We start from the raw sequence: 24111 nt of genomic DNA, 5'->3' as shown, positions 1-24111 counted from the left end.
ACTGTTTAGCGCCCGAGTGTTATGAACGTTGCAGTACGGCAGCACTGCTCGTTCGTCTGAAATCGTCTCATGTCGCAATCCTCCCAACCGTACGGAAGGGTACATGAGATTAATCCTGTCCGCGAGGACGGCACCATCGTATGCCACTGTAACATACCCGCACCCAGGAGAACAAGCTACACCCCGAAGAACCCAAACCGGTATGTCTCAGGTACGCTGAATGGACGGTTATCTAACTTGGGAAACCTTACAGGGACTTCTACGGATGCGTGAGGGGCAGAGACGACCCAGACAGGTGCAAGTTCTTCAGTACGTCTTGCCCACTTCATAGTCCTACCTTCAGTAGTTTGAAACAATGATTACAGTGTGGGCCGACGACCCTAGAATAGTGAACCACCCTGCACATCAGCCTGTAATTCCCTCTACACCAACCTCTACGCCGTCGAAATCGCAGCCTAACTCGCAGCCCGAACCAACCTCGGCTCCTCGGACACCACAGGTTTCCGGGAATTCGCTGAAACGCCCCTTATCCCCTTCATCACCCTCCCCGTCCACACCGGTCAATATTATGCCTCCAGTCACTCCTGCGAGAGCTGCAGGTCCTAGCAATGCGCCCCGCACCCCGGCTGCGCACTCCACCCCTCAAGCCAAGGCGAGCCGCCTAAAGGAAATCTACGCCGCCCTCGGCCAGCCCGATCCCCAGCCTAGCCCAAGCCCCGTCGCTCAACCTCACCCCTTACCCGTAGCTCCTACACACCTTGACGGTCAGTGCTGCGCTTGCGGAGACGAACATGAACACGAACACGGACTCGAAGCCGACCACCCTGCAGACAGAGTCGCAGCCGGCATGCAGACCGACTTTGCCGACGCATCCTCCCAATCGCTGCCGCAATCGCAGGTGACCGACGAGGACGGCGACGAAGCCATGGCGGACTACCGCGCGACCTTCGGGCACTCCGCCGCACTGCACACGCCCCCGCGGGGGCGCAGCGAGAGCGCCCGCAAGCGTGCGCGGATCCGCGATCCGCTGTACCCGTCATTGGAGGACTCTATGCTCGACCACACGTCTGAGCTGCTCACCCCGCCGTCGACGACGGGCAACGGCCTCTCCGCATCTGCAGGGCGTTTCCACCCGGCGATGGAAAGACTTGGGTCGCCCACGCCCTCCAGCAGGAACAAAGGGAAGGGCAAGGCGCGCGCATTGTTCTACGACGACCAGGAAGAGGCGGAGATGAACGCGAATGCTGATATGAGTGTCCCTGGGGCGTACGACAACCGACAGGTAATATCCCTCCATGGAATGTATCTGAGTATGCCAGTTACTGACGACTGGCGATCAATGCTGATGCAGGACGACGACCTGTCCTCGACCCGCGAAGTCGAGTCACTCCTTGCCTCCCACCCCGCGCACATCCCGCACACGCACACGCCGCCCTCCCCCTCCGTCAGCCAGCTCTCCTTCTCTCACTCTCACCTCAGCCGAGGAGGCATGCACTGGAACGCACGGAACGCGCGCGCGCTCGTGGAGCAGCTGCAGGACCTGCCAGCTTACATCGACCTGCTGGAGCGCAAGAAGTATGCAGCGGAGAAGAGCTGCGAAGTGAAGGCCAGGAGGATAGGGGAGCTCGAGGGGACGGTGGAGAAGTAAGTGCTCTTCTTCATGTTGATGTATCATTGCGAACGGGAGAACTGAGTGCTGATGCTACACCCTTGGTACAGGATGAAGGAGAGGATGAAGATTCTGGAGGAGAGGAACTCGCTGCTTGAGACGACTGTGGAGGCGCTGAAGGCGGCGGCCCGACGATGAGTGCCTCGTTTGCCTGGCTTGGTCTCTTCTTTGCATCATGGTCATCCGTTGTGTTGTGCTTGCTCATTTCTTGCTAACAGTTGTATCATTTTCTCATTTTCTCACTTCTCACCGTCTCTTCTGCTGTTATATATTTGTTAATTCTTATTCTACCCGCTGTCTCGCGTTCACCAACCGTGCTAGTTCAACGGAGATAACGGACCAGGCAAATGTAACATTCATCTGCTGGTACGATATCTGCGTTGAATGAGCGGAGAGGCTCGTACCTTTGGGGCACATGCAGGAAGTTGCACATTGCCCTGAGGGGATGGCAAGTGTGCCCTGCACGTTGGTCAATTGCCTGCGCTTTTTCAGCTCTATGTCATGCGCTGATTCCTGCCTTGCCGGTGATATGTCCGTTCGGGATGGCGCTCTCCTACGCTTGCAGCGAAGGCGAGACGGTAATTATCCTTTTCAATGTACCTCCACTATCACTTCAATTTCTCTGTGGAATTTTTTGCCTGGTGCCTATCCTTATTTCCTCTCCGTTTTTTCTTGTGGCATGATCTTGCCCAGCTGCATTGCCCGGGGCATGTTTGCCTCGGGCTGATTGGGCGAGAGTAGCTCGATGAGTAAGATCATTGCATACGATGCCCCTGGCTCACAGCGCAGCTTCGTCCATAGATCGGAGGCACCATTATTCCGCCCATGTATCCGGTTGGACTTGGTCCCGCAAGTAGATCCTTTCCATGTCTTGCAGCGCTTTTTGACGTGACGCGGGAGCAAAGTCATCATTCTTATTGAACGGACTTCCACTACTCACAAAGATATGCGAGACAGCGGGCGAATATTGTGATACGTGTAGCTTCTTCTTCCCTGTTAACAGATCCGCTCGCTCTTACGAATTACCTCTCTCTCCTCTCTTCCGTATGCAGGACATCTTCATTTTGCGGACGCCCGACCACTACGGCCCCATCGCGATGTTTTCACTGCGCAACTGAATCTGGCAGTTATCTTGGAGAACCAGACAGCCCCTCTCTTCGTCCACGTCTCGCGCTCGACGGGAAATTAACTGCTTTGGCTTCTCGGATTCTCATAGCCATGTGTTCTTGCAAGCTTATTTACCCAAGGTAAGGGGATCTCTAGTGTACCCGGGTGCAATTCCAATTATCTCCGTATAGAAGCTTCACCCCGCAGATCATGCTTCAAGCCATGGAATGCGAACCGAGCAGGTGAGTCCGCTTGTTCACTATCAACTTCTGACGAATGGACATTAATACTCATGCAGCTCTGTGGCACATACAACGGGTATTGTGTATATCCTTGCAGATGATATATCTGTCATACTTGCCAGTGCGCGGAGTCAGGTAGGTGATCGACGGATGAATACTATAATTCTGTGGTTCTTACTTCAATTCCATCTCCACGAGCATAGATACTAAGATAGTTGGCACTTGTAGCGGATCTCGAAGAGCCTAAACGTATTATTTTCAGAAGCCTTGGTCCAAGCACCGATGTCATACATGTACGCGCAATACATCGGATCACATGCTTCCCCACTGCACCGACTTCTATCACATATCACCGACACGAGCAATTGGTACCGGCCCGCTACTGAGCGGTCTATGGCAATGCCCTGTAGGCATACTCGTCAAGCTTCATTGTTCCAGAGACACGGAGCCACAGCTGTTCCAGACCTGTGTTATCAATATATCCCGCATTCCAGTCGACGCTGGACCGCGACGACGAGCGGGAATTAGCGCCTGGACTGTTGCTATCTGATGATAATATTCCGGATTAACGGGAAGCGCCGTGTCAACGTAGGTTCGTAACTTATGCAAACATAGGCGGTGGACCTGAGTTCGGCGGAATGTGGCGTAAATGTACGCTTTGACAGGATATCAAGTCGTTCATCCTCTTTGCTACACATGGAATATCTTGAAGATGAACCCGAGGTCAGACCGCCGCATCCACGGATTCTGAAGAGTGTAAGGGATAACGGTCATTAATATACAGTCCATAATGTGCCAAGTCCGTCTAAATGAAAGGGGTAGTAAAGACTCAGCCCCTTGAACCAAGTTAAGACCGTTGCTGTCCCAAGGGGACTGGGATGAGATATTTTATGTTAGAGGAGTGAAATCAATACATACAAGGTTGTGTCGGGGAAGTGTTCATGAAGATACGGCAACGTGCACAGCCGTGTCATACTGACTCTGGGTCAGAGAACAGGAGAGGGTGACAACTACCAAACAACAAGCTGCAGCGTTTAATTCAAACCTTGCGTTTCCAGACCCTGAATTACAAATGACCGCTATTGCGGTCCAGTAGGAACATCCATCTCAACTCGATGCAAAGGGGTAAGATGAGACATGCAGTATGGGACCTACTGATAGAGTCCGAATTGCACGGACAGTAGGCGCTTGCTGGAGCGGGGGACGGAAATAGTGGAGGACCTGAGCACTTCACGCTGTGTCGTGAACGACGAATTAGACACGAATGAACAGGGACTCGCGGGGGCGACAGATGGTTCCGCGAGGTGTCACTGGGCCAGTTGCACTACCTTCGGCTCAAACTTGGTACAGTAATAGTCGTCGGTGAGGAATTGGGGACAAAGAGCTAAATTGCATCCTAGGAACCCCAGGGCCATTCGCTTTGAACACTCCCTCGAAGGTTTGAAAGCTCCAGCTGTCACGGCGGCAAGGAAAGGCAGATTTCGCGTCGTCAGGAGATGCCGGTGCCAGGTGCCGTACGAATTGAAGACAGCTGGGAATAGAGGACACGACAGGTCTTGAAGCGATTATGGCGCAGTAGGAGCAAGGTAGCAAACAAACGCCAGATCATGCCCTACTGGAACAGACGTACTTTGTGACAGCCACTGATCTTCACGCCGACAACCAGACCTCCCGGCTGTCCTTGACTCATATCGGCGAGCATTCATGTTCGATGAACACTGCATGATAAATTGGACCGCTCGATTCCCTACGACTGCGGGGTCAGCGCGCGGGCAATGTCAGATGAAAGCCGGACATCGACAGCTTAAGTGACAGAGCTTGCTGTTTGGACTTGCAAAACATCTATTCACTCTGTTTCATGCCGATGCCGTACTAGTCCGCGCGGCCAACTGTCCACATAGCTGAAAGTAGATTTTGTCAGCTAGCAAGATCTCCGGCAGATGGACCAATGTAGAGAGTGATCCAAGACTTCCGTAAATCGCTGGCAGAGGTGTATAACACCAGAGAAGGTTAGACTGCACAGCAGAACCATGGTATAGCAAACTCGAGTCCGCCTATTGGCTCAGGGACAAAGAACTTGAATACCGTCATCCTTTATACTGACCTACGTGGTCAATGTTTACGTTAGTATCCGCGCTGCTGTCCTGGACGCGATATGCAGGCCCATGGTGCGATACGCACCGGTGCCGTCATGCAAGACAACCAGTAGCAGGTATATTTGGCAGGCTTATCTACCGGCTGAGATAGGCATGTAGAAGGATGGTCTCTGGACCTCAATCCAATCAACGCAAAGCTAAGCACAATGCACCGGGCCGCTGAACATCCAAAGGATCGGACAGTGAATACTGGTGAGTCAGCACATGGATTGAGAAGCTGAGAAGGACGCGACCGACGCAAGTGGGTTACTTCATGGTCAGAAGTGATATTTCTGCAGCCGCGCAGGGCACAGGCACTTTCCGGAGGTGCATCATGCAGCATCGCCGAATATTCACCAGTCCAGAGCGCCACGATCGCGTATTTCAGAAGCCGAAGCGCTAATTTACGTATCGTGTGCTTCTGTGCATTGGTGATGTACTTAGCTTCGGCTCGGGCATGATTCTGCGGGTCAGCAGAACGCTACATCGTCCTGCAGCTATTTTGGCATACAATTGACTAAATTGTCCAGCAGCGAACCAGGGTGATGCTTACCTTTGTCTTTTCTCCTCCTCAATTCGTTTCAAATATGAAGGAGACACCAGTTAAGCATCGTAGGAGCTGAAATACGCAGCGAATGTCACCGAGTGCGACGCATTTGCAAGTTTCGTACTCGGCACATCCATAAAGCGGCGTGCCGAGGATGAGCGACCTCAGCTTTGTGGACATGGAAGCGGAATCATCCCAACGACCCAATGTCAGGATGGAATGCGAGTTACCGGCGTAGAGGTGCGAATTCGCTCGTGCAGCACGTTGACACCTAGATCTTTGCCGACACACTGGCTGGGCACACACTCGGATCTAGGAAGGTGAGAACCTCGGTCGCCCACGTGCGAGCTGCCATGCCACAATGAGCAGATCTACCTGTATCCACAGTAAGTAGTTGAAGTACCCAACCAGTCGTAATTCCCCACCTACAGTTTCATCGAGCGCGCTGGTATGTCGAGAACAAAGCACACAAGAGGACATACAACGCTGAACCGTAAACAACATTTCTGACAGTGCAGATGACAATCAATACATAGTAAATAGTATCGTCCAAAGCCAGTCGAGTGTCCGATACAAAAGATAACGGACCGCGAGCACACAGTGCATGCACCGCATAGATGATATCGCTAACAGCACCAGAGAGACGGAAGCCAGGTCCTAGAGTATGTGGTACTAGTACTGACCCGGGTTGTGGGCGCAATACCAAAGATAAGTTAAATAACGGACAGTCCAAGACGCCGTGCCTGAGAAAACATGCCATGGTCCGTCGACGCTTCAGAGCAGCTAGCAGAATATTTTCCGCCACCAGAGCACGAACCTATCCCACCAGCTGCCTTTCCAACCGTCGCACCGTTCTTTGGAACTAACCCACATGATCCCAGTGCCACACCGTACCTCTCTCCTGGGCTCATCTTCACCTTCTTCCAAATCCAGAGGTCTGCCCTTCCCGGTAGTCACAGGAAAGCGGGGAAGAGTTCTCCTGGTGATAAATGAAGGGAAGACCTTCAATAGGGATAGATATTCCGGGTTCGGCAGGTCTGGAGACGTCCACGTCCGTAGATATTCCTCCTCGTCGTCTTCGTTCAGCGCGTAATCACCATATGACGGCACCGGCACGTCCTCAGTGTCTGCCGGAACCGAGGCAGGGCTTGGTGGATCCTGCTCGGGCGCCGCGGCTAAGAGAGCGCCGGAAGTACCGCACGACGAGTTAGATGCAGATGACGCTAGTGAGCGCGATAAGGCTGGGGTATCTAAAAATGGATCGCTGGGTGCTCTTGGACGTTTCACATGCCCTACACTAGGCACAGGGAGTCGTTGGGTATCCGTGGGAGCCGACGAAGGGAGAGGTTGTGATTGGGAGCGTGAATGTGAACGTGACAGCGGAGAAAACGAATTCCAACTGTTCGAACGTCGAGAAGAGGGTACTTCTTCGAAAGCCAAGACCTGCATCAGATTCAGATTCAGCGAGCTAGAATAGTGAGTTATAGATTAACCCTCACCCCTTTGAGGACGTCAATAGCCTCAAGCATGAAGTCCTTGCCACTACGACGATCGCAGATATCTGTTAATATTTGTGCATGTCAATAAAGCAAATCGGACGCACGCGGCTTCCTTGAAGACAGCATCATCTAGTTCCCACTCTATTCTGAATGGACCTGCCCCACCAAGGTCCTCTGGTAGAACTTGCAATCTCATGACAGCCCAGAGTCCCTCAAAGAAGGGCTTGGTGCCGGGCATGCCCACAGTACACCATGTCTTCACAAACCTGTCGAATCGTTCGTATCGCTCTTTCCTAGCCAGAGGTCCAGATGGATTCGCGCGCGAATGGGGCATCAAGGACCCTCCTGGATGGGTAGCGCTAAGATGCGCCTGGAATTCAGCTGCACGTCTGGCGCTCATATGTGCATGATATTTCGAGCGGATAGATGCTTGTAGTTTCGCAAAAGGGGCTCGCTGTGAGTGGGGAAGAGTAGATAGGATCTGGGTCATGAGCCTGCCGGCCTCCTCGTCCTGATTGTAATACCTTGACTCCATGTTAGCTGTCACGGCAGACAAGAATCAGCGACACTCGCACCATCTTCTACAGTATTCACCAAATTCTTCGACATCGCTGCGAGCTACGCCACGAGATGGCGTAGTAGATCGCGCATGAGAAGGCGGAGGGGTCATCCTGCGACCCCTACCGCCTCGTGGACGGCCCGTATAGGTGGGTGACGTCGGGGAGGTAGCATTTGATACATTGGACGCAAAGGTGCCGCTGGTTGGGGGCGGAGACTTGGCCGAAGGAAGGTCGTAAAGGAGTGGTTCGCTGTTATCGTTGGCGGCGACGATGGCCTTGGATGATGTGTTATTGAATCGCAGAGGCGGGGGTGTGGGCCGCGCGCGGGCGGTCTGCAGACGATAGGACCCGGTCGACATTGTTTCTGTGCTGCAGAAGACGCTGACCAATGATCCCGTGCCTCTCCAGAAAACAAGCTTAGAGTGAGGAATCAACCGAGGAGACTCGTGGGACTCTTCGAACTTTGCTGAGATCAGATTCTTAGATGGTCGATGGAGGACGTTGCTTACTGAGCAGCCAGCTCCTCAAAATAGGCAGCCGTCGTCGTTCCGCTCGACGGTGAAGAGGACGCGCTCGTCGCCGGTGTCGACGAAGGGAGACCTGGCGCACGACGTTGGCGAGGCGACACTGCGGTGAACTACAGAGATCGTGTCACGGATCTCTGTCACAAGGGACGCGGTTGCAGAGCCTACGGTAGCGGCATTCGGTACCTCGGCCACGTGGGTGGCTCGTGAGACGGGTGGCTATTTTGCAGTCTGTTGGCTTTCCGTGATCGTTCGTCTGCTTTCGACTAACGCTTGCTTTTAGCCTTTTAATCTCACAACTGCTTCGGGAAGGCAGGACGTTGTGAATACGGGAACTCTAACACCGCCAGACAGAGCCCTTTTACGTGCGCAAGCCTCGGTGCTTATACGGTCTGTACCGTTCCTCATGCATTGCGTTCGAGGAATGTCCTCCGGTCCCTACGCTACGACGACTCTCGGGTGTATTATATACAGCCAATGCTTGTACGTAAAAATGAAAAGTGGGTCAGTCTCACCGATGCCAAAGTCTAGACTGGTCTATCGTGGCTCAAGAGCCACATCCATCGCACTAGCGCACCTTTGGCATCGCATTCCGACTCCGCCTGCGTTCATGAAAAGGTTCCTGTCTCTCCATCGGCGGCGTGCCCGAGGGTCTCCTCCACCGGTGTACCATCACTCGTGCGGGAGGTACATTCTCAACGGACTCACGTAACATAGCCCGCTCCCAAAAATACCGAAGGCAGCCCCAAATTCCTACGCTGAGTCTATCTCTACGTCTGGTCTCACGGGACCGAGCGTCATTTCTCCCCCCGAATGGCGCTATGGAGCTCGGTCCCAACGGGCATTGCGAATGTGTTGCAGAACTTCTCGGCATTTGCCTCCAATCCGTATCCTCAGAAGGACGAGGCTATGTCGGGGCATGCAGATTTATGTCAAGACATACCCTACTGAAGGTCCAGGTACTCGATGAGTAGTCAAAATCTTTCAGACCCAGCCAGTACGTTCGTTCCTTGAGCCACAAGATGGGGTCCAAGCAGATATATCAAGTGGCCTGGCTTTTTTCTTCAGAACAAAAATAGGTCTGCAACAATTGTTCTGCCTGCGCTGTGGTAGAGCGCTTCGGTTCTGTGGAACCCAAGCATCTTTGAATACCCTATTGAAATGTAGCGTCCTCAGTCCGGAAAAATCGGTGGATCCTTTTCACCATGATGGATCACAGTTATTAATGGTACGCCCTTGATACCGCCCCTTTCTACCTGCGTATTCTTCGAAACTAGCGATCATCACGTCTGACTGTTAACAAATCTGCGAAGTTACTCCTAGGCGTCACCGCTTGAGTACAGAAGGCTCCCTTTGGTGGTCGTTTAAGCGAGCGATCCATCTCGTGATCCTTGCCGCAGGGATAGGGGGACTCCATTTTCCTGGACGCGTTGCTCGTCGGAGAATCACCGCCAGAAATGAAATCTTGTCGCGTAGCTTCTGCAGTAAGTAGAATTCCTGACAATGCCGAATACCCTCTAACTCTAAATTCGAAGGCCAGACACTGGCTGGTCTGATTACACATGGCAAAACAGTCCGAACCGGTGCACTTGCCCAGGCGTCGGAAATCGGGGGAAGCCGGAGGCTTTATCCCTGCAGGATACTGTGGATCTGTACGTCTTTGATTCTTCGTACATTCGAGTTTCTGCACACAACGCGTATGTGATTTTTGGCGCGTACAGTCCCACATCGCTCGTCGGTGATACGAAGCCGTTAATTCAGTCCGCTGTGTTTGGGCCGCCTTTCACTGGAGCTGCCTATGGCCACCTTTGTGGCGTTGGAAGCAACAGGCTTCCCTGGGTATTCTATCTTTCCTCTCCTCAGCGGTCCGAGAGGTATGTTGCTCGAGGAGCGCATGCCCCTACAAGTCCCCCGTTCGAGGTGCAGTGTTGCAATTATTGGAAAACAGTGGCTGGACTATCCTTGACAGGTTTTGCGATGCCTCTGCGTCAGTTGCGCCACCTCATCTTTCCTCCGCGATCCTACCGCTGCAGCTGTCTAGTGAAACATAGCTCGGGTGCTGAAGCCCCTTGCCCGCCTCGAGTGACACCGACTGGCCTTCTCCTTGATCCCGGGGCTCCGTTACGCAGCTGTGCCAGCATTTGCGCAGCAATGAATCCCCGAAGGTAAGATCATATTCGTTGGCCGTTGCTCGCCAGTGCTCAAATGCTCTGCCTCCTCGTTTTGTCATAGCTTATTCCAATGGCATGTGTTTTGACTCATTGTCCCGCCGTGAGAGGACAGCAGAGTCGGTACAGACCTATCCCAGTGTTCTTCAAGCTTTCTGTGCGTCCTGCTAAACTCAAACTCTTCTCAAACGTGTGGCATCTGACGTCTGCTTCGCAGAGTGTGCAGTCAGAGTTTGGCCTGTCTCCGTCATCTGAAGCCACTAGCGTCCATCATGCGTATGTCGCAGCAGCATATGCCATCAGCTCAACGATGTACAATTGACTAGCGGTCCGCCTACCCGCTTGACTTGCCGGCCGGTGGGTTAATCTCCCGCTCTGATGAGGCACTTACTCCGCCGTACGTCAACGCTCATCAAAGCTTCAGATTTGGGAGAGATTTCATTCAGTCTTGCTATGAGGGCGCTGCGGCTGAGTGGGAGGCCGGCGGCTGATCACCTCAGTTTGTATACTTGGATTGCCCAACATCTCCCGATTTCTTGCTACTCTACGGCAGCCGCTGGCGATGGTAACCAAGGTGAGAACCTACAGATGCTATTAATAAATTGAACAACACTGTTAATCATCCAGCGCGAAGGCTGACAGTACGCAACGGCGATGCCCATAGAGAATTCGGGATACTGAATGAATGATCGGACACCCGAAGTTACGTATGCACCTCCGCTACTTCTACGAGTGCTGATGCGTACTGTACTAATCTTGGATCCAACGACAGAGCAGTGCGCGATAGCACGACTGGCACTGCGATTCACGCTGCGCCTCGGGGATCCCGATGTGAAACTCTGTCTGCCCGAGAAACTGCTGTGAGCGGGCGAGGACGTTTCCTCCTGCCACCAGCGGGCCGTCAGCAGATCGCAAAGCAAATGTCGTGAGTACTCAGGCCGCCTGGTGCGAGTCGGAGCGATCTGAGAACGCTCAGAGTCTACGTCATGTCGTCAAGCTCTGTATACGACATTCCGAGCAGTACGAAATGAATTTGAAGACCGCCCGCTACTGGCAGAGGGCGACTGTCCGACGCGTCCGACCGACGGGTGGGGGCGGCAGGATCGTACATGGATCGGTTTCTTAATAATGAGCGCGTTTTGAGTCAGCAAGTGTCTATTTGCACCGATGTGCCTGGCGTCCGCAGCCTTGGCGTTAATCTTAACACATTAAAACCCGGGTCGGGTCTGCGAGGCAGTCTCCGGTACCGGGGAATGCCGGGCGACGAGAAGCGCGAGTTGGACAGATCAAGATCGCCCAATATGGGAGCGACGCGGAAGCAAATGGGCCAGGTTCGAGCTCAACGTGGCCTCTATCACACAATCCGGAGAGGAGGGTCGGCCTACCTCCTGGACGTGAGTTTCTCCTACTGGATAAGCATTGCAAAGCAGCACCATGCAATTGCAAGCCGCGGTGCTAACCGCGCCTCTTTGCAAATGCCCCCGTTGGATTCCTATGGATCTTTACCTTTCGACCTTCGAATTACGGCCGTTCATGTCATACTGGGACCCGTTCACGTCGCTTGTATAATGTACCGGTCCACCGTACACTGTCGGTCAGCTCGCTCCTAGCAATAGCCTATCTGCAGCACCGAGTCCTTGAGGTGGGTCCATCATGCCACAAGTCCATGACGCGTGGTGCGGTGCATTCGCCGCTCGCGCTCTATCTGGTGCGATCACAGAAATCAGGCCTTTAGGCAATGCTCTAGACTAGACGAGCCGCCGCGGTAGCCCTCTATCAAAGCTGACCAGCCCGCGTATCCTGTCATTTCGCGGAAATGCCGGCTCTGCGCTTCCCGGATTTAATTTGAGCGGTCAGTCTCTTTATCCTATATCATCCTAGTCTGCGCTGCATAACATAACATAACGGACAGCGTCCTCCTGTTCTCTGACAGAGAGATGCTTTTCCTGTCTTCTGGCTGAGCTGGTCCGCAGTGACTGTGATGCAACGGAGCCGGACGACCGAGCGTTCCGTGGTCATGCGGCTGGATGACAAGGATGCCGTCACCCTCTCGTCAGGATTTCGGTGAAACCCGCCCATGGAGCGTGCTTCGAGTGGTTTGGCTAGCGGCGCACTACATTATAAACAGAGTTGGGTGGATGGCACATGCCTAAAGGCACAGAAGCCGGGCCTGGAGAGGAAATCTGTCGATCTTCCTTTGGTCGTTTTCTAAGGCGACGTTGGAGCCGAACACACGAGAAGGCCATGCGAACTGTCAGCCTTGAGCCCGGACACGTAAGTCTGCAGCGGACGTGGTGTTATGGATCAACTAACACCGATAAACCCTGGACAGAAGGGGCGTGACGCGTCGCGTTTCATTTGTGGGCGTGACGTGAGGTTGGCAGGGGCCACCCGGCGACGATTATCACGGTAACTCAAGATTACCCAAGATTGATTGCGCGAAGGAGGTTATACGCACCGGCAGGCCCCGCGCGCCTTTGTTGAGAACTGTCGAAAAGGTGATTGATGCCCAACGCAGCTGCGTTCCACGTAGATAGACAAGAAGGCTATATCCGCCGACAAGGTAACGTATGGCGCTTCGGAAAGCGAGAGTCACAAGGTCTCGCGCGGACGAGCCAATCGGGGAAGAGGTGAACACTTGTCGGAGCGGACAGAAGGCTCGCAAGATGGGCTGGTGGTTCCAGAGCTGCGGGCGAGTGGGGACGGTAGCCTATGTGTATTATTGCAGTTGGAGACAGCTGATATCGCGGGGGTACAGCCCGGGTCCCCCGCAATTCTGTGAGGTTTCTCTCGTGGAAGAGACTCGGGGGGGAATGCGTATTTTGAGGATGATAGAACCTGACAGGAGAAGGCGTGCAAATGATGGAGGGCCACGAAGGTTTACCGGCGCATACGGCAAATTGAAGCCAATTCGCCGGTGCGAGGGGGTGCCGTAAGGAGAGATCTGGGATGGCAGCTGGACCTCGATTCGAGCTCGATATAAAGTCAGTTCGTGTGCGCCTAATATCCCACCATCCACGCCTCCATCCGAGTGGAGAGTCGCCTCGATCTTGGCTTCTTTGTGTACAGGGTCCGGGGATAAATACGGCCTGGATTTGGCGTATATAACAAACACCATCAGGCGACCCTTGCCGCACGCCAAGGTGAGTAATCGGACTGGCAAGGCAGGATGCCCGTGTCTAATGGTGCTGGTGCAGCGCGGACGTCTGTCCACGACACACCGCCGCCAACGTCGAACGCGCAACGGCCGTTGCTGAACATGGCCCAACCAAGCTGGATGGCGCACGCGGCAAGTGCCGAACGCCGATCAGAATTCGGCATGAATGTCGATGGCGACGCCTCCGCCGCGCCTCGTCCGCTGCCACCGCCGTCTGAGCTGACCCGCTGGGACCTCGCCGACATCCTCAACCCCGCCGCCAGCCAGCGGGACAAGCGCCTGTCCATGGACTTTGCCCCGCCCGCCGCCCACCACAACCACCCCGCCCTCTTCAACAACGACCTCGATCAGCAGTTCAACCCGCTCGATCACCCCAGCTCCCCGCACGCCCATCCCGCCCATCGCGCCCCCGCCCACCCCTTCGAGCACACCGACCTCGACGTCCCCGACCAGCCCGCCCACCCCTTCGACCTCTTCTCCAACGCCCCCCATGCCGCCAACGGCTTCGCCAGCCCGCGCTACCGCACTAACGCCTCCTCCTCGTCCTCCCTCGGCCCCTCGTATGCCATGGCCGGCGACCAGATGTACTCCCACCCGTCCTTCGCCGACTCCGTCAACTCCTTCCACGGCGTCAACAGTAACTCGTACGACATGATCCACAGCCTCTCTTCCTCCTACAGTAGCGGTAAAGTATCGCCGCTGACACCCAGTGATCCTAGCATCCAACACTCGCCCGTCTTTCCAGGCAACCTCGGCCCCAACGTCATCTCAAAAGACTTTCCCGGCCAGCACCCCTTCCCCGACGTCGACCGGCGCCTGCCAAACAGCAACTTCCCCTCGGACTTTCACGAGGACTACGCGGTCGGCGTGAACGGTGGGTTAGGGCTTGGCTTCAACGGTCCCGCGCAGCACCTCGGGCGCTTCCCGATGGACTCGCGTTTCCCCTCGCAGATGCAGCACCACGGCCACCACGAGATGCTGCAGGGCGTCTCTCCCCAAGCCACCCATTTCAGGCCAAACGGCATCCCCGGCTTCGACGACGGGCAATTCATGAACCCGAATCCCCAGAACGACCTCCGGCTGAGCATGGGCTCGGATGACCACCTGCTCGCGGGCATCCGCGGTCTGGGGGGTTTCAACTCTGCCAACGACCTTCAAACGTTCATCCGGTGAGTACGCACTGTCTGCCACCGAAACGCCCACGCTCATGAAAACACAGGCCTTATCTCGACCAGTACGTCCGCACGCCGAACCGCCTCGCCTTCGGCGAACGCACGGTCATCGTCATGTCGAGCAAGGTCGCGCAAAAGTCGTACGGCACAGAGAAGAGGTCAGTCGCGCTTCCGCGGAGAAACTGCCCGGGACATGGCTGAACTTCGGGTCTCTTTAATTTTCTAGGTTCCTCTGCCCGCCTCCCACCGCGATCATGATCGGCAACTCGTGGTGGTCAGATGTCATGCGCCGGGGGCAGGAGCCGAAGCTCTGCCCGCCGCGCGTCGTCGTGTCCATCTCGGGCGAGCCCGCGCCGCCCGAGGGCAACATCGAGTGGACGTCCGCCGCGGGCAAGTCGTTCGAGATGAGCGACCCGCCCGCGGGCACGACGTACATCGGGCGCTGCGTGGGCAAGCAGCTCTTCATCTCGGACGTCGACGAGAAGAAGAAGAAGGTCGAGGCGCTCGTGAAGATCATGGCGCCCGCGTCGGACGACGACGCGGGCGAGCGCGTTATCGGCACGTTTGCGAGCCGCTCGATCAAGGTCATCAGCAAGCCGTCCAAGAAGAGGCAGAGCGCGAAGAACCTCGAGCGTGAGTGCCCTCCCGCCGTCCAGTTTTGATGTCATTACTCAAGTAAATCGGTGGCCTAACAGTGTGCATCAATCATGGGTCGACGGTGTCGCTCTTCCACCGACTCAGGTCGCAGACCGTGTCGACAAAGTACCTGTGCGTGTCGGGATCCGGGTCTGCGTTCAAGGGCTCCGATGGCGCCCCATTGATGGGCCTTGACCATCGCTCGCGGTCTTCCACGCCGTCATTCATTGCTCGCACTGCTAGTTGGGGTGAGTGCCTTTTCAATAGCATGATCAAAATTTTAATTGAAGTATAATAGATCCTTTTGTTATGTACATTGTCGACGTCAACAAGCCCGCTGGTGGTATAGACGCCCCGCCACCACCCCCACCTCACCCTGAATATCCGTCTCCACCTCCTAATGCTATTCCCTTCACCAACAACGGATCCCAGATCCCCATCTACTACAACCAGACGGTCGTTCTGCAATGTCTGACCTCGGGTGTGGTCAGTCCTATCCTCATTATCCGCAAGGTCGACCACGGCACCACTGTCGTGGGGGGAGGCCTGCAGGAGGGCGCCAAGGGTGTTGCAGATCACTACTGCGTGCCCGGCGAGGTATGCGGTGATCCTGTCTCGCAGCTGCACAAGATCGCCTTCGAGGTGTACGAGCCGGGCAAGGGCATGCCTGAACCGGGCACGCCAGGCATGACCGGCGCCTTCCTCTCCTGCATGGGCGAGAAGGTGAACACGTACCGGCCGACCGACGGCCGGCTGTGGGTCGGCAACCACAACCGCGGGTCGACGTCGCCGTCGCTGCAGTCGCCGGTGATCCCCGGCTCCCCGGTCGTCTCCACCCCCGCGTCGCTCGCTTCGAGCTCCAACGACTACTTTGCGCACGCGGGGACGGGCGAGAGCGCGCCGGCGTCCCCCATGTCGCTTGACTTCCCGTCCAACGACGGCGGGCGCGTCAAGAAGATGAAGCGGGGGAGCTCGAGCACGGGTGGGATCACCAAAAACAGCGCGGTCAAGGGTGGGCGGCGCAGACCCACGTCCGCGGGCTCTGGCTCGTCGCCGGCCCGGCGGACGTCAGCTGGGGAGCTCAGCCCGTCCTCTGGAGCCTTGTGGCAAGTGGATATTGGCGAGACGAGCGTGTGGACGATCGTTGGCACAGGTAAACGATTTTCCCTCCGCACATTCGCAAAGTTTGTCTAATATTGGATTTGTGCAGACCAAGTGCGGTATAATTTCTACATCCCGCCTGTTCTGTTCGACAACCAGAACGCGCCGCAGACAGGGTCGTTCCCCATCCCGTCGAAGCCCGTCACGCCTTTCCCTGCCGTCGTCAAGTACCTCCCCCCAGATCGGGCTTCTGAAATGCCCAAGTCCAACTGCGCCGCCTCGCGGGCTGCGATGGCGAAGCCCAACCCCGCTGCCGCGAAGATGCTGACGGTGTACGGCGAAAACTTTTCAAAATCGGATCCTCTCAGCGTGTTCTTTGGATCCGAGCCTTCTCCATACGTCGAGATCCGGTGTACGGAGGTCCTGGGATGCCTGCCCCCAGAGAGCCCCGTGTCGAAACGCCGCCCAATAATACTCGTGAGGCACGACGGCGTCGTCTTCCCCTCGCATGTCCTGTATCCCTAGTGTTATTTTATTTTCGTCGTCGCATTCATCCTTTTTCCATGTTGGCTTGGTTACTCGCTTTTGCATAGTTATTTTGCTGTCACCGTCGCATCGTATAATCTTCCTCTGCAGACATTGCATCGGCCTTCCTGTGTTACTAGGGCATCACTATTATGATCTGTACTACATGGACTTTGCTTATAGTAACAAGCTCATTTCGGCATGGAATCTTAACAGACGGAGCGAGTGATCTCCGCGAAATGACAGTGACAGCTACAGGTATCTGCTTACCGATATTGCCGAAGTGAGGTGATGATCATTCTTCTCTGTCTTGCAGGGGGGGTAAGCCAAAGATACAGTTGATATATGGGACGGACCCAGGCGCGCAGAGGTAGATCTTCATCTCGGTTCGGTTTACGAGCCCGAAGTCAAGTTGAGCGCCGCAATCAAAAAAATATGTGTAAGGTATACGTTCCTGATAAACATGATGGAGAATTGCATAGAACGTTCCGTTCTGACATTGACAGAGGCTGGTTCCTGATCATCTGTTGGACTTCAGATGCCAATGGACAAGGCGGAAGAGATCTATGAATACCGTCATGGTATGTAAAGCCTACCACAGGACGGGGATCATACTTAAGCATATGGCGCTAAGAGCATAGTCAAATGGACGCTATATACGGCACCTGATCATGCCACCGAGGGCGGAGGTTCAAAGTTGGCGTTCCTCAGACGCGGATTTACGACCTTTCGTTGCGGACATACGGCATGCGAGGTCATCCTAGATCCAAAAGTCGTGTAGGTTACCGATAACGCCAGTACATGAAGTTATCTGTGAAGCGCGGGATCGAAACGTTCCTCAACTTCCGTTTCACTAAAACATATGGAGGACGGAACGTTCCAAAATGACATATCTTCCGCAGGGTATTCCTAGAAGACAGATAGGAGACGAATAGTAGGACTGTACCCGGTACGGGCCTGAAGCTGTAAGGAACCGATAATTGTGGCGGACCCATAGCCACAAACATTGCCAAACAGGAGATGCCGTCGGTATACCGTGCACCGTAGCCTCACCAATATTGTCTCTGAAGCGTATCATTACTGCGCCCATCTGGGCCTGCCTGCCTGCTGTACCCTATCCGGCAAACAGTTACTAGAAGCTGCTCTTTTCGATGACGGACAGCAGCACTACTACGGCATCGTTTCCTTATGTTCTCTGGACGTGGTACCTCGAGTATCTCGTGTACTACGACCCTGCATCCTGGGTTGGCAAAGCCGCGTCTACGTTTCGAATCCTCGCCTTTCTGGCCATAGCACCATTTGTCCTGCTGACGCTGCTGGTATGCGTTCTATTTGCTTTCGTCGTTATCACGGATAGACGCGTTAATATCATTCTGGGGTGGCTAACGCTATTCAAATAGGACGTGACGTCCTATGTGATCGCGAGGACCCTCGGCGTTGTGGACGACACCAAAGCGTCGACCAGCGATTCTGACAAGCCAGAGTCTATGCTTAAAGACAGCAACCCAACGATACTCGTGAGCGACGAGTCCCACCAGGCCCTGTCGGAGTCCGATTCCGGCATGGACCCCATCTCCCTGCGGGAGCACCGAGGACACAACACTCGGTTCAACTTGTCGCGCAATAAACCCGACCTTGAAATGCCCAAGGCCTATTTCGTAACCCCCACGGAGGACAGTATGAAATTGTCTGGCGTTGGTGTCTTCTCTCCGGCTGGCTCTCGCCCCTCCTCCCCTACGATCGATCGACGACCGAAGTTACCCATGTCAGAGCAGCAGCAGGGAGTGGTTAGGGATGCATCATGGCAAGAATCGTTGGGCTCCAGCAGCGGAGAGTCCTCGTACGTTATGTGGGAGACTGACTCCAGCCCAGAAGATGCTGAGTCTGCGCTGCGGAAGAGAACGAGGCCGGACGCAGATAGCAGTCGGACGACGACAGCCGGATCATAACTTTTGACCTCAAGCATCCCACGGAACCGTCCGACATGTCGCAAGCAACGATCTATTAATGACAATAGAAGTACATCCATATCAACTCTACAATATAATGTACAACAGTCCTTCCGTGGTTCCCTTACCAGCCAAACCGCAATTGATCTCTAGTGAAGACCGGGGGTTTCCAGATGAGACATTCAGGATGTATCCGCCGTCTCTTCTTGTTCTTCACCTTCTCGTGCCGCTCGAGGACAGCATCGGATAAACAGATCACATGTTGGCCCTTGTAATGCTTGAACAACTGCAACGTGGTGCATCTAACAAGCTCTGCCGTAAGTATCCTCATGAAGAGTGAGGAAGAGCACTACGCACGTATTCATAATGTCCTGATGTGTAATGGATGTCTTCTGCGCGATATCATCGATACTGATATCCTCATTGGTGTTGAGCAAGAGGTCAACGATCGTTTCCGCCCAGTATGCCCGGTAACCCAACAGGCCTAGATCACTCAGCGGTTTCTCCGGGCTCCCGAGCTTGCCTTCTTTCTTGCTGAGCTCATACGAGAATTCAATGAGGAGTTTACCGAACCCGTGGCGTTGGTATTGGGGCAGAGTAAGAATACAAGCTACATTGTAATTGTCGGCCGATTCCTTTTCCTTGGAGAAATAGCCTATGAGGTGGCACCCCGTGCTGTCTCGTTGGACCTGTCACCGGAGTAAGCTAGGTGTCGCATGGAACATCAAGAACTACGGCACTGCGCTTACCATGCAATAATACAGAAATGGTGTTACATCATAATACAGCGTTTTGCTGGGAGGAACAGTTCAGCCTGATGACAGTTCTTCTAAGCACAACGTCCACTCACTGATCGAGAAAGCATTTCGACAGCAGACTAAGATTTCGACAATAAGTTAATTGGCGCTTCCCATCGAGCTCGAAGAAAGAGATATCTTCGTGGCGATAGATTTCGTTCCCGGGAGGGTGCAGTAGGTCGCATCGCCTTCGATGCCGTGCAAGCATGAACTGCGACGCGAAGTAGGAGAGACAGAATTCGCAGATGTAGAGGACAGGAATGTGGGCATATTCTTGCGGATACGGACTGAAGTACCATGCGTCAATCTCGTACTTGCCCATTTGAAGCTTGTCCAAGTTCTTCACCCGGGCGATTTCTGAGATGCTCTGGGTCATGGATCCAGACGTCCGCAGCTTCTCGATCTCCTGCTCCTTACTGAATTGCGAGACGGAAGGGAGTGGCTCCGTAGGAGCTTCTGCAACGCTGAGCTCGAACTCGCCCTCCTGTTCCTGCTCGCCTTCGGCGTCGACATCCATGTCCATGTCACCTTCAGCATCTTCGTCCCCCTCTTCCTCTTCCTCCTGCTCATCGTGTAAAGTCTTCCGTTTCAAGGAGGGCCCAAGAAACTTAGCAGCATTCGCCGCCTTCCCAGTAGGTGTAGGCGTGGAGGGAGCGCCAGCGAGGGAAGGAGTGACCGAGCCCGCCCGAGGTGTGGCGACAGTGCTACCAGCAGCTTTCTTCACAGATTTCGAGCGTGGCGCCTTGCCATGGTGCTTCTGCCCCGGCCCTGCCTTCTTCCCCGGCTGCGCTTTGGGACGTGGCCATTCCAACTCCCTACTCAAGACGATCCGAGACCCAGAGACCCATTCGTCGAGACGTTTGTTAAATTGATCCCAGTGCACAAAGAATTCGTATTTGTCTTCCGGTTTATCCTCTTTCGCGGCATTAGCCCCTCTTGTACGAGCAGCATAAGGGTTGTTGAGTTTCTCTCGGATAGAGAGGATTTCAGCTAGTCGTTCTTCAGTCTCGCCGTCGGGGTTCTGACGTCGGATGTAGACTTTGCAACCGACCGACACTGTCTGATCTCCCTTAGCCACCGCAGAAAATAGAATAAATTCCGAAAAAAATCAAGCTCACTTGGACATTCCATGCACCTGCAGGCGTTATCCTGGGCGGTTCTAGATTTTCATCTTTATTCGAATGTGAGGGTGCCATGAGAGCGTCGTCAACGGATGCCACAGCGCTGACTCGACTATTGTACTTGGGGGTCCGAGATGACTAAGCGGAGAGTCCCCCGGATACCAGTCACTTTCTGAAATTGGCCACAATTGGCTGCTGCGGAGGCCGCCACACGCTGCCACTGGCATGATAGCAGTGATAGTAAAATGTTTCTGGTGTCTGCCTGCTTTACGCCTATTACAACCTGTCGGTACTGCGGTACTGAAGGCTTCAAAGGAATTCCAAGAAATCGGCGACAGCGCCGAATATGCGCTGGATAGACGTCCTACCGCTTGCCACTGGTGCCCTCCAAGTTGTGGGTGCAGACCTCCAATTTCCAGTGTTCTCGCACCCGGAACTTTTTGGAACGGGATATTTTGCTGCACCTTTCAAAGTCTCCAGCAACTTAACTGGTGCCAACTACATATTCAATGCCCTGGCAGGCCTCCTCCAGCAACTCCCGAATAACTTGCACCCACACGGGCATACGATAGTTCCCGCCACAATCGATGCATTCACGCTCCTCTATCATGCTCGACCCGTTAAGTCTGATCCCCCGAGCCCGGAGTGGCTCGCGTTCGATCCTGAAATGTCGTATTCGATTATGTCCGGCATACCATGGGGCGACGGGACGCATCTCTCCACTTACGCGGCCAAGCGGGATCTAAAGGTCTTATACTTTGACGGCGAAAGTGCTGTACTAAACGGCGATGGAGCTCTCGACACCCAGGAAGTGGTGATCGAACGCAGAGGCCAGGTCCCTCCTCCCGGACGCGGATGGTGGGACGAATACTTTCGCGCCGAACGGCTCTGCAAATGGGTAAAGGACTCTGGGCTCGACGTCGACGGGTTTATCCGCATGAATGCGGGCTTCGAAGTGATGTGGTGCGACTTTTCCGTCGGTCTTGAACTCATCTCTCACCTCAACATCACTGCGCCCGAGACTCCGCCTCTAAAAGACGCGCCCTTCCCCTTCCCGCCTCCTCGGCATCCGACAGATGACATGCAGCTCAATGAACTCGAACTTACCACTAGCGTGATGGTGAAGAACGAGGTAGTGGCTATGGACGAGCTGCCGACTCGACCCCCTCGTCGTGGACCTGGCTCCGGCCGTCGCCCTCCTTGGGATAGATGGGAGCGTAGTCCTTACGTCGCATCCTCGGGGTTCGAGTGGCTGCGAATTGCTACTCGACGATATCAGCGACCCCAGCCTCACGTTCGTCTCATTACATCTGGACTGGTCACCTTCTATGACCCCCAGTTCACCAGCTTAATTCCAACACGGACAGGGTCGTCCATGGTCCAGCACCGTGTCTGGGCCAACGTTTCAGAGGAAGACGTCAATAAAGCTGTGGACCAACTCGAGGAAGTCTTACGGAGGGACGACCTGTGGACCCGCCGTGGGATCGATTGGAACCTCAAAGCATGGGATGTGATGGAAAACTGGGGTGACCGTCTTGCGCAGATGCGTGAGGTTTTGCGAGACGATGAAAACAGGAATGATTCCGCCAAAGTCGAGGAAGTTCGTCTACTGGCGTACACACTTCTGGATCCGTACTTAGACACAGGAAATATGCCCCGTTATTTCAACGAGTCCGACCCAGATTGCTGGCTCCCGCCCACTATGTCGCGTTGTACCAGTGGCCAGACAATCACCATTCCTCTGCATCTCCTAACGTCTCAAGAGCGACTTCTTAAGGCAAGCATCGAAACAGTACTGCACAACTTATGTCAAATGGCAGGCCAGATTCTCGTCTCGTCTATGCAAGCGGGAAGTATAGAGAAGAACAAAGAACTTGCCGCTGCTTGGGGTCAAGAGGTCAGCGAACTCATGGACTGGCTGGACTGGCCCATGTGGGTACGATGCGACGAAGTCTGCGGATGGGATGTAAGTGTTTTCGATGGTGGTTACTCCTTACAGAGTATCTCAAAGTCTCCTCGCAGAGTGTCTGTTCAGTGCCTACATGGCCTATCTGGGGACGACCGCGCGGAGGACCCGACAGCGATATATTCAAGCCGAAGTGTATTCAATTCGAGGATTGGATCCATCACCCGCGGGGATGGTTCTGATCGAAGTGCACCCTTCACTGCAACTCCTTTGCCACATTCCGTATGCTATCCTCATCTTTGTCGTATCGAACGCTCTGAAACACGCAAGAATAGAATTACAATGAGATACAAGGAGATTAGCTAACCAATCAGCGTAATATAATTATTACTAGGTATCAGGGGAACGTATAATAAAAGGTGAATAAAGATGATACTCCAGGGTGCAGGATTAGGACGCCATCGTAGGCGGTTGAAGCATGACGCGAGACCTATCCTTGAAGGCCACAGACCAATGGCACTTAAGGAGTGCACGTTGAAGCGGACATCCACAATCGCGAAGGACCAGTGTTCTGCGGAAACTCCGGCGAATTGACGATCTCGTACCCAACAGTAACGCCTGGAGCGACCAACCCAGTAGCCATGCTCCGCCGACAAGACCCGATCCAGTACTCTGAGTGACAAGAACCTACTTTGAACTTACATCCGACTAGAACGAGGTAGTCATAGCTTCTTCATGGGCAAAACAGCGGTGGAGGCAGGGGCTTCGTGCGGCTTTAGGCGCGTCCCAGGGGTGCTGTCGTCGATCTGTCTTGTAGGGACATTAGTCAGTTCCTTGGATTGCTGGGATGTCGCACTGAACAAGGCATCAGAAAACTCTGCGCAGAATATAGAGAAAAGAAGCACATACGTGTGCACCAAATCGGACCAGTGTTGAACCTAGCTATCGACCAAGGACCTGTGGAGGGATGCCTTTGCAGGCAGTGTGAGCGGAGGATGCCCCTAGGGACACCCTCCACTCACGGTAGGTTTCACATGTGAGCAACACTTCTCAAAGGAAATCAAGAGTCAGACTTGCCGGAAAAGTGATCAATCAAGAGGGTCTCCACTGTATCCCCCTGGTGCACATAGAAAACGTCTGAAATTATTAGCCGTCAGTAACAAATCCCAACCGCACGGAGCATGGCCGCAGAGGACTAACCTTGAGATAACACGGTTGAAGCCGGATGTCGTCCCCGACGTCGACCGTCTCCTCCCGCGAACGCACGTTGCCCTCGAGGCCCCGCCATGCGTTTAG

The 24111-nt window shown here is 54.4% G+C and overlaps 6 protein-coding genes across 6 annotated transcripts; 4 read left to right on the top strand and 2 right to left on the bottom strand.

The window, feature by feature from the left end:
• Nucleotides 1-69: 69 nt before the first annotated feature.
• GLOTRDRAFT_120537 (uncharacterized protein) lies at nt 70-2000 on the top strand (the record flags this gene model as incomplete). Its single annotated transcript, XM_007866239.1, has 6 exons — nt 70-200; nt 254-309; nt 366-764; nt 831-1282; nt 1352-1644; nt 1720-2000. The coding sequence occupies 6 exons, from the start codon at nt 70-72 to the stop codon at nt 1805-1807; spliced, it is 1419 nt and encodes a 472-aa protein (XP_007864430.1). The 3' UTR covers nt 1808-2000.
• Nucleotides 2001-6247: 4247 nt separating this feature from the next.
• GLOTRDRAFT_58576 (uncharacterized protein) lies at nt 6248-8330 on the bottom strand. The gene is made up of 5 exons (XM_007866238.1): nt 8269-8330; nt 7775-8213; nt 7304-7723; nt 7200-7242; nt 6248-7143 (listed from the first exon to the last, which is right to left on the bottom strand). Exons 2-5 carry the CDS (start codon nt 8116-8118, stop codon nt 6484-6486), a joined length of 1467 nt encoding a protein of 488 aa, XP_007864429.1. The 5' UTR covers nt 8119-8213; nt 8269-8330; the 3' UTR covers nt 6248-6483.
• A 5560-nt stretch (nt 8331-13890) lies between these two features.
• On the top strand, nt 13891-17243 carry GLOTRDRAFT_58573 (LAG1-DNAbind-domain-containing protein; the record flags this gene model as incomplete). Its single annotated transcript, XM_007866237.1, has 6 exons — nt 13891-14777; nt 14828-14938; nt 15007-15413; nt 15476-15664; nt 15715-16569; nt 16627-17243. The coding sequence occupies 6 exons, from the start codon at nt 13894-13896 to the stop codon at nt 17040-17042; spliced, it is 2862 nt and encodes a 953-aa protein (XP_007864428.1). The 3' UTR covers nt 17043-17243.
• Nucleotides 17244-18193: 950 nt separating this feature from the next.
• Nucleotides 18194-18991, top strand: GLOTRDRAFT_127665 (uncharacterized protein; the record flags this gene model as incomplete). Its single annotated transcript, XM_007866236.1, has 2 exons — nt 18194-18361; nt 18443-18991. 2 exons carry the CDS (start codon nt 18194-18196, stop codon nt 18989-18991), a joined length of 717 nt encoding a protein of 238 aa, XP_007864427.1.
• A 124-nt stretch (nt 18992-19115) lies between these two features.
• On the bottom strand, nt 19116-20984 carry GLOTRDRAFT_104867 (uncharacterized protein; the record flags this gene model as incomplete). Its single annotated transcript, XM_007866549.1, has 5 exons — nt 19116-19293; nt 19349-19680; nt 19741-19786; nt 19842-20848; nt 20907-20984. 5 exons carry the CDS (start codon nt 20982-20984, stop codon nt 19116-19118), a joined length of 1641 nt encoding a protein of 546 aa, XP_007864740.1.
• A 227-nt stretch (nt 20985-21211) lies between these two features.
• GLOTRDRAFT_137659 (uncharacterized protein) lies at nt 21212-23256 on the top strand. Its single transcript, XM_007866235.1, has 2 exons — nt 21212-22875; nt 22932-23256. The coding sequence occupies exons 1-2, from the start codon at nt 21256-21258 to the stop codon at nt 23055-23057; spliced, it is 1746 nt and encodes a 581-aa protein (XP_007864426.1). The 5' UTR covers nt 21212-21255; the 3' UTR covers nt 23058-23256.
• The last annotated feature ends 855 nt before the right edge of the window (nt 23257-24111 follow it).

Source organism: Gloeophyllum trabeum (assembly GCF_000344685.1).
Source record: "Gloeophyllum trabeum ATCC 11539 unplaced genomic scaffold GLOTRscaffold_00004, whole genome shotgun sequence".
NCBI classification, from domain to species: Eukaryota; Fungi; Basidiomycota; class Agaricomycetes; order Gloeophyllales; family Gloeophyllaceae; genus Gloeophyllum; species Gloeophyllum trabeum.
The sequence above is the reverse complement of the archived record's forward strand: the minus strand, read 5'-3'. Positions and strand labels throughout refer to the sequence as shown.

What these genes read in the sequence shown, in the direction of transcription:
- GLOTRDRAFT_58576 (XM_007866238.1), bottom strand. Translation starts at nt 8,118, where the DNA reads ATGTCGACCGGGTCCTATCGTCTGCAGACCGCCCGCGCGCGGCCCACA. An exon ending in GGTGAATACTGTAGAAGATG is followed by an intron (nt 7,724 to 7,774) that starts GTGCGAGTGTCG and finishes CATGGAGTCAAG; the next exon opens with GTATTACAATCAGGACGAGG. An exon ending in CTATTGACGTCCTCAAAGGG is followed by an intron (nt 7,144 to 7,199) that starts GTGAGGGTTAAT and finishes AATCTGATGCAG; the next exon opens with GTCTTGGCTTTCGAAGAAGT.
- GLOTRDRAFT_137659 (XM_007866235.1), top strand. Translation starts at nt 21,256, where the DNA reads ATGCGCTGGATAGACGTCCTACCGCTTGCCACTGGTGCCCTCCAAGTT. An exon ending in ACGAAGTCTGCGGATGGGAT is followed by an intron (nt 22,876 to 22,931) that starts GTAAGTGTTTTC and finishes GTCTCCTCGCAG; the next exon opens with AGTGTCTGTTCAGTGCCTAC.